We start from the raw sequence: 8,982 nt of genomic DNA on the forward strand, positions 1-8,982 counted from the left end.
CAGCTTTCACACATAAAAACGAGAAGCGAGTGTTTTTTTGTTTGTCATTTTGGCTGAAATCTACGCTGTGACTGACAATAACGGCAAATTCTTAACGCAACCACACGCCAGTGACTAACTGCAGTCCGGTGCGGTTGGCGAGAATTTCCACAACGACATAGCGCAAAGTAAATTATGCAATACTTATATTAGAACTAATAAAAAAAGTGTTTTGGAAGACAATATCAAAGTTGACTTATGCGAGTAATACACAAATATAAATATTAGCGGCATTAATTGAAGCATATCGTAAAATAATGTATATGTATGAATGTAAGAAGTTTGTAAAAACAGAAAATGTTAAGTAAATCACACAAAATATATTACACAATTAAAAATCAAAAAATAATAATAATTAAATAAAAACAAACCGCAAAAGCTGCGGACAACAGAAACAGAAAAAGCAACAGAAGCAGAATTAGCAACAGAAACACTATAAAATCCAAACATGTAAAATATTAAACAGTCATTTCACGTTTTTTGTTTAGTTCAAAGTGTTTGTCCAACACTACATATTTATAAGGGAGCAAATTTTCAGAGCACAGCCAAACCTAAGCGAGTAACCAATTTTGATGTCGACACCACTTTAAGCGTCAAAAAACATTATTAATAATAAATAATATTAAATAATCCTCAGCACTTTTAATGTTAAAAGAAATGCATATTATGCATATTAAGTGTCGTATTCCATTTTCTTATTGTCTTTAAATGCACCTAAATAATCAAAAAATGCACGCACCCCCCTCACCCACAAGGCAGCAATGCAAATTATTAACACACATATTATATATAACTACATATCTCTACAAATATATAAATAAAAATGCACTTAATTTTTTTCTCTAATTACTTGCCTGTTGATTGTATGTATTTGTACTTGTTGTAATTGTATTGTATTATAATCTAGTTGTTAACTGCCATTCGACTTTGTTTTCTTTCAAAGAATAAAAAATTACAAAACAAAGGATTCGTTTAGTATGGAGAATGTCACTTAATTACTACCTTTGAATAACCAAATAATGAAGAAAATAATTCAAATACTTTCAGTTACATAATTATCTCAACTAAGCAAATAACAAAAATATTGTCACGTTTTAATATTCAAACTTTATAAGTGTGTAGCTGAATATATAAAACAACAATAAATGACGATAGCATGAAGTTGTCCATTTCGCGACTACACAACGGCGAAAAACCGAAGCAAACTGCAAAAAGTATTACTGCAAATTGTTTATTTGCTTATCAATATAGCTGACTATGTACATAAATGCATATGTATGTTTATGTATTTTTAATGGAAACTCCAGCATATAACAAATATTTAATGAAATTAATAAATGATTATATAGTTGAATGTTGTGAAGTCAATTCTAAACGAAATTTTTATTGGTTTAAGGCGATAACTGTAAGTATGTAAGTGTGCAAACATATGTAAATATTTTGACCTAACCTCAATAATAATAATTTATGACAGACATGATGACTTCTGTCTCATTTTACTATAAATCAGAATCCATCCTAACTTTAAGTGGCCCACCTAGTATGACCGCTCACTTACTTTGAGAAAAACGGGTTTAATGATAAACTATTTGAGCAAAAAATATTTGAAATATTAATTAAAAATTTTATATAGACTATCGAAATATGCATATTATATTTAAATAATATAATATTATACATAAATAATGGTTTCGCAATTTCACACTAGGCGGGCCGCTTAAATTATACATTCATATATTTTAAGAAATTTTGACTCGACTCCACCTTGTTTACAATTTTGTTGTAAGCTTAAATAAATGAGTCATAAAGATATACGGTATCTTGAATAAAAGAATAAAGTCAGCATTGAAGAAGTTATCAAAGATTAATGCTGACTCAAGTATGATGGCGATAAAATTGTGACCTCCAACGTTATAAACGAAATGATTTGTCAAACGATCAGAGTAATTTAAAAAAAGGGTATAAGTTTCGTTCAAAATGTCAAGAATCAGTATATTTTTCTGCCAAATTGAGGTGAAAGTGAGCACAAAGCTAGTGTGATGAGTGCATGATCTCACTAGCAGTAGCATCAAGCTACTTCCATATAAAACTAGTATGGTGGAAAGGTCACAGCGGAATCGTCGGAAATTGTAAAGCAAATGTGTTGTAAGAAAAGGTAGTCATACCCAAATTCCATAAGAATGCGAACGAGCAGAAATCAGCACGTGTGGGGTTGCGAAAGCCTTATGGCCCAGAGTGAAACATAAAAGGTCAACTGAACTGCTGTTTCTTAGCTATATATACAGATTTTCATCCTCTGAATCTATTCCTACTAATTGAGATGATTTAATATTTTGTACCATGATTATGCTGCAGAGGTTCTTCAAGAACTGAGTTTTTTTCATAAAGTTGGGGCTCATAAAAAATTTTGTAAAAGCTATGAACAAGGACAATATCTCAAATGACAATTTTCTCTAATAGTAAAGCAAAATTTTGTATGTCCGCAAATACATGAACAACTTAAAAGTTGGACAAAGTAATAAAAAGAGGTTTGGCCGTCTTAAAAAATTTATATTATAATTTTCTCGTGATTACAAAACTGAAAACTACGGACATTACATTTCAGAGCTTCCTACTTCTTCTTTCTGCTTATAAAGTTTTTGGATGCAGTTTGTCATTTAAATTCCCAGTTGGAAATGGACAGTAGCAATACTTACTGATTTCGGTACGTCGATTTGTAGAGAAAATGCAGTGAAATAAATTTTAAAAAAATATCTACAAAGTAACTTGAATTTTATTACCATGATGAGATATTTTTTTTTTGATATTTTTTGAAACTTTTGATTATAAAACTATAATTTTGCACTGCAAGATTCGCACTATTATGTCTTTCACCTTTTTATCATCTGCTTTATTATCATCATGCAAGTAACAGTAAGAACAAAAACATTGTTTTTGTAGACCAGTGTAATTCGTTTGAGTTGACTTTATTCCCTAACTTACAATAAACCTGTAATTTATCAATAAAAGTTTATTCAAATACAATAATTACCAATCACGTTAATTGAAGCAATGTAATCCCCACAAGACCAACACGGCGTATACTTTACGTCAATTTCATAAGAAATGGCATTTATCACTCCATTGAGAATACATTAGGCGAGTGCTTAATTACATATTGCTTGTAAATATTATATATAATAAATATGTATGTGTAAACATATGTTTTATTTTTTCCCATAGGTAGGTAGGTAGGTAGGTAAGCCGTTTAAAAATATTTTTTGAATATAAGTAAAGTAAAATCACAAATAGCAAATGTTAGGCTTGATCATGTGTTCTATAATCAAACCGAAACACACGTTGGAGGTTTGGAAAACCACACGCATAGTGAATTTGATAATAATTGGAGCCAAAGTTGCTTAAACTGTTTTTAGCAGACAACTTTTTTCTGCTTTAGTGTTGCTTTTGAATACAAATAATAATGGCTGTTGAAGAATTTTTGGTCTTCATACTTATGAGTATGTAATCAAGTATCAAGTTTTTATGTCGTTTTTACTCGAGAGGCTAAATAATTTGTAGAATTATGATTTCCTTCCACTAATACTATCAACTTCTAATTGATCTCAGTTCTAAATCTTTGAAATAACAAGCAGAAACAAGAGAACTAAACTCTAGTATTTATGTGTGAGTATTTTATAATATTATATTATAAGGGGCCTGTTCGCCAGTTCAACCACATATTTTGCTAAAAAAAATATATTATAATTCTTAAATTTTAAGTGGTAATTTTTATATATTTTTTTATATTAAACTGGTTTTTCTCATTAAACTGTGTAAAAGTTTCACTAACACAAAATAAGCTTTTATGCAAAATTACTTGAAATCATTCTGCATAAAATTAACTCGAAACTAGTTCGTTTAGATAAACAACGCACCTGGCATGACTCTGAACCTCTTAATAAAAATAAATCAAATACCGGGCAGAGAACTACGAAGTGAGTTGCTATGAATTTCAGTTGAAATAAATGATAATCATTAAGAATAGTATAAATTTAGAATGAGGGATAATTTTGGGAATAATTTAACCTCATGTATTTGATATGATGTCTATTAAAGGGACGCATGCTACTCTGTAAAAAATTACTAGCAAAATATTAACTGAAGGCAGGCACAATTTGGTTGAAATACCTTTATCACATACGAGTATATTTTATTATTTGTACCAAAAAATGGACATCATTGTGAAACAGGAATGCTGAATAACTTATAGAAAATTATAATCATATTTCATGTTCCAGAAAGAAAAATAGTTCTCTGCCCGGCAGTCAAACCAACTGTCAAAGTAGGCACATGCGTTGTGAGTAAGCTCCCTCAGAGCCGATATCGTAATCTATACTGATTTCAGAGAGATCAAAAAATTGTTGGTGAACATTTCGGAAGTCTAGATAAAGCTATAAAGCTTAACATAAAATACAACGATAATTTGAGAACTTTTGGATAATTACATACAGAAAATGTGTTTGGTGAGACATCGAAAACAGTTGAAACCGCAGACGATACTACTAGCAGTCCTTTTTTATTAAAGTTTCAAATGTGGCAGTGGGATAAAAGCTCTCACCAACAACGCATATGAACTTCCAAAGTGCCAAATAAATAAACTCCTAGTTTGCAGAGCTTGACTCGGCTCTCAAGCTCAACTTCAAACTTATAAAAAAAAATGTGCGCTGAGTATGAAATATTTGGTTCTGCTCGAAACCTTTATTTTTCACTTATTTACATTTTACATCTCTCCCGGCTCCGAAAATATGCGTTATATATGTATATTAGATAAATGAGTTTAAAATGAGGAGCACATTCACCAGCCGCAAATGCTGCAGCGAGTATTAGTTGATGACTTGTAAATATATTTTTATCAGCCATAAGCGAATAGCAGAAAAAAATGGCAAGAGAGAACGTGATATGATAAGTAAATGCAAGCACGAAATATATATAGAGCTAACTGAGATTGAAGAGAGCAAATAGTAATTAACCGGCGTTAGTCGCGATCACACTTCAGCGCTAATCGAACGTTAGTTGCCGCTGAACTGGCGATCGAGCAGGTTGCTTTTTTCGCCTTTGCTACAGCTTTCGTGCATTGCGCAATCACATTCAGCGACTTTCAGACGCGGCGTGTTAATTCAGTAACCAATTTTGTCAGTGAGTTTGTTGTGAAACAAAGCGGAACGATGACCAGTTTTGTAAACATACCAGAAGGAAGTGATTTCCCATTGGAGAATCTTCCATATGGCGTATTCTCAACCAAATCGAATGTGAGTAGATTTAATGGCGCTAAGTGATGGTTATTTTTTTTGTAATTTTGACATTTGAAAAAAAATTTTTTTGGGCTCATAAAATTCACATTCTAGTTCAACTAGTTTCCTCATTTGGAATGCGAGTTTAGCAGTTAAACCAAAATAAAATAAGATTTTATGCAAAGCAACACGATCTTGATTTATATTTACATAAATTAGTGGGAAACTAGTTTGAACGCTGGATAAATGGTCCAGCTGTAGTGGCTGAGACCGGCTTGACGGACACTCGTTTGTGGTTATGTGTGTTGCCTTGTAATGAACTAACTTTTTGACGTCTTCCATTACAAAAATTCCATTGAAATGTAAAAACAAAAAAGTAATTAAAAACTGATTTCTCTTTGCAGCCCCGCAAGCGCGTCGGTGTCGCCATCGGTGAACATGTGCTCGATCTCGCCGGCGTAGCCCAACTTTATCCACCCGAAGTGCAGGTATTACGTCGTTAAAACTTTATATAAGTATAGCATTACCGTTACAATTTCCTGACATTTTTATACGATTTAGGATGCGCTCAACTCAGACTCGTTGAATCTGCTTATGAGTCTCGGTCACACAGCGTGGAATGTGGTGCGTACGCGCACACGTGAGCTGTTGCTGAAGGGTTCGGTTCTCGAAGAGAACTTGGTGTTGGCTCGAAGGTAAGCACTTTACCGCTATCCTGCTCTGTTAACTTCTTTAAAATATTTATGAATATTTCCTATAGCATGCTTATTCTACAAACTGATTGCGAGCTGCATCTGCCCGCCAATATCGGCGACTACACCGACTTCTATTCATCCATATATCATGCCACCAATGTTGGCATTATGTTCCGCGGTAAGGAAAATGCTCTCATGCCGAATTGGCGTTACATACCGGTGGGCTATCATGGACGCGCCAGCTCAGTGGTGGTCTCCGGCACACCGATACGCCGTCCATTGGGTCAAACTTTACCCGTAGATGGTCAGCCACCTGTTTTTGGCGCTTGCAAGTTATTAGACTTTGAGTTGGAAGTTGCTTTCTTCATTGGTGGACCAGGTAATCAGTTGGGCGAACGCATTTCAGCTGAAGATGCGTGGGAGAATGTCTTCGGTTTTACATTGATGAATGATTGGAGTGCACGTGACATACAGAAATGGGAGTATGTGCCTTTGGGTCCATTCACAGCCAAGAATTTGGGTACCACCATTTCGCCATGGGTAGTGCCCGTTGCAGCCTTGGAACCATTCTTGGTTGACAATTTCAAACAAGAACCGGAAGTCTTTCCATATTTGAAGCATGAACGCCCATTTAACTTTGACATAAATCTGGAGGTTTCTTTGAAACGTAAGTTTTTAATTCTTTTATTTCTTCAACTCTCTCTGGAATTGTTTTCTTTCAATCGCTTTAGCCGAAGGTAGCGCTGAGTCTGTTATCAGCAAGTCGAACTACAAATATTTGTACTGGACCGCCCTTCAGCAGATTGCTCATCATACGGTCACTGGTTGTAATGTACGCCCCGGCGATTTAATGGCTTCGGGCACGATTAGCGGTGAGACGGAGGATTCTTACGGCTCCATGTTGGAACTGAGCTGGCGCGGTTCGAAGACAATCAATTTGGAGGGCGGTGCTACTAGGAAATTCCTGCAGGATGGCGATGAGCTGATTATTCGCGGTCACTGCGCACGGAACGGTGTTCGCATTGGTTTTGGTGATTGTGCTGGAAAGGTCTTACCCGCTATACCACTTTAAAGTGTAAACTCTTATTGATTTATCTAATTTGTTTGCAATTTTTTCTTAATTTTTTTACTATAAATGAAAACTTTTATTTATAATATGATAAAGAATATTTGACTCTTGTACAAAAGCGGTGAACTTAAAGTCCAAGCATGAGTTTGAAATAAGAATTGGATTCTGTTATACTGATATGAGGAATATTATAAGAAATACATATTTTGAAGGAATAGTGATCGCCAATTATTTATTAAGGTGAATCAATATGCCGATGAAGATTGAAATGACTACCTCCAAATTAAAAAAAAATCGGCTCTAAGTCTCTGTCTGACTTTATCTCTTCGGAAAAACTACCAAATAAAAAAGGTGTTTCGAGTTTAAAAAGTTATGGGACAATATTTGTCAATACTCTGAAGGATTCTAATTTTGTTAAACCCGGCTCATATGCCGCTGAGTCTTCGTAGCCAATCAGGCCGCCTACGAGACTGCAGCGTCACTGATTCGAAACCACGAGTTTGAATGTTATAACAGTTATTCACTTTATCGTTGATAAAATGTTTATTTTTTCATAATTGCGAACTTTGTGCATTATCTTCTAGAGGCAATTGATGAACAAAACGTGTCTATGGTCATTCTGGTTGAACCCACAATACGATAGGTTCTGATACCCCGCATGCCACTATGGTGCAATTATGAAACGGTTGTCTTAAATTTTGAAAAAATCCGAAAAAGTTTAGGCCTTGATATAAGCCTCAAGCAGTTTAGTTAGAAATAATTAATCGTCATCAGATCAACAGCATTGGGAAAGGTAATTACTATTGCCAATTGTCAAAAGGAAGATATGGCAGTGCAAATTCTAAAGAGTTTAATTAGACACGGATCATATCAGAAATTTATACCGGTCTCATACGAACTACACGAAACTACACTGAAATTTCTATTTGAGCGATAATTATTTAGTGACTCTATTAAATTCTTGCCGAGTCACCGCTTTGCAGACATCCTATTAGATCCACAGAAATAATCAGTATGTCTTAACGTCAGCTTCTTACGGGTTATAATTTTACGAATAGATATTTGGAGTCGTCGATTATTATGCCAATTTTAGTTAACGTATACTGTCAACTCCACTTACTGCTTTCAAATGTCGCTATTAGAACTTTATTTAAATGATGAGTTGAGAAGTAAAATTAGTATTTAATAATTCTAATTATCGATTGGTTAAGACTATCGATTATTAAACGTTCTAAGGAATTATGACAATTTTCCAAAACTATGTTATAAAATATGTTTTGTTGACTCAGGGTGTTGTTCGTATTCATGCGCCAAATCAAGCAAGTCTAAAAACTGCGGCTTCACGAATTTATGGATACTCGACGGATTGGTCAAAAGCTCAGACAATGACTGAAGAATACAAATATTACTTAAAAAATATTTTGATTTGATTTATGACTTTCGTAAACTCAAGATGAATGAACCTTTAAATATTAGATAAAGTATGAATCGCTTAAGTACTGGTTTCTTTTTAAAGCACAATCTACCTAAAATAAACTTATTTATTACGAAAGTGTTACTTTGCTTAGCAAAAGCTTTAAAGCGCCGCTTGCAACTTTGTACCAAAATCTTACGAGATACAGGGTGACCACGGTGTGCCACTTATGTTTACTGATTAAAAAACTTTTCTAACACCATTTGTATCTCAGAGCATTGCTAAGTATCTGATAGATGCTTTTGTAGCGCGCACTTTGTAAAGAGCGAAAACGGTGCAAATACGGAGAGGACGAGAGAGCAAACCAATAATACTACGCCTGCTCACAACACAGCACCACCCTCCGCGCCGCTACAAGCACCAACCGTTTGGCAATTTACTTGAGCAAAGTAACGAGCGAATTCCGTTGGCTGTTCAACTCCAGCACAAAATCGC

General features: G+C 34.3%; 1 protein-coding gene across 1 annotated transcript; it reads left to right on the top strand.

Annotated features, from left to right (window-relative positions):
* The first annotated feature begins 5,061 nt into the window (after positions 1 to 5,061).
* Positions 5,062 to 7,288, top strand: Faa (fumarylacetoacetate hydrolase). Its single transcript, XM_014233314.3, has 5 exons — positions 5,062 to 5,327; positions 5,714 to 5,797; positions 5,871 to 6,004; positions 6,070 to 6,671; positions 6,736 to 7,288. Exons 1-5 carry the CDS (start codon positions 5,244 to 5,246, stop codon positions 7,074 to 7,076), a joined length of 1,245 nt encoding a protein of 414 aa, XP_014088789.3. The 5' UTR covers positions 5,062 to 5,243; the 3' UTR covers positions 7,077 to 7,288.
* The last annotated feature ends 1,694 nt before the right edge of the window (positions 7,289 to 8,982 follow it).

This window comes from Bactrocera oleae, chromosome 6 (assembly GCF_042242935.1).
Source record: "Bactrocera oleae isolate idBacOlea1 chromosome 6, idBacOlea1, whole genome shotgun sequence".
NCBI lineage: Eukaryota > Metazoa > Arthropoda > Insecta > Diptera > Tephritidae > Bactrocera > Bactrocera oleae.

What these genes read in the sequence shown, in the direction of transcription:
- Faa (XM_014233314.3), top strand. Translation starts at nt 5,244, where the DNA reads ATGACCAGTTTTGTAAACATACCAGAAGGAAGTGATTTCCCATTGGAG. An exon ending in TTTATCCACCCGAAGTGCAG is followed by an intron (nt 5,798 to 5,870) that starts GTATTACGTCGT and finishes TATACGATTTAG; the next exon opens with GATGCGCTCAACTCAGACTC. An exon ending in AACTTGGTGTTGGCTCGAAG is followed by an intron (nt 6,005 to 6,069) that starts GTAAGCACTTTA and finishes TATTTCCTATAG; the next exon opens with CATGCTTATTCTACAAACTG.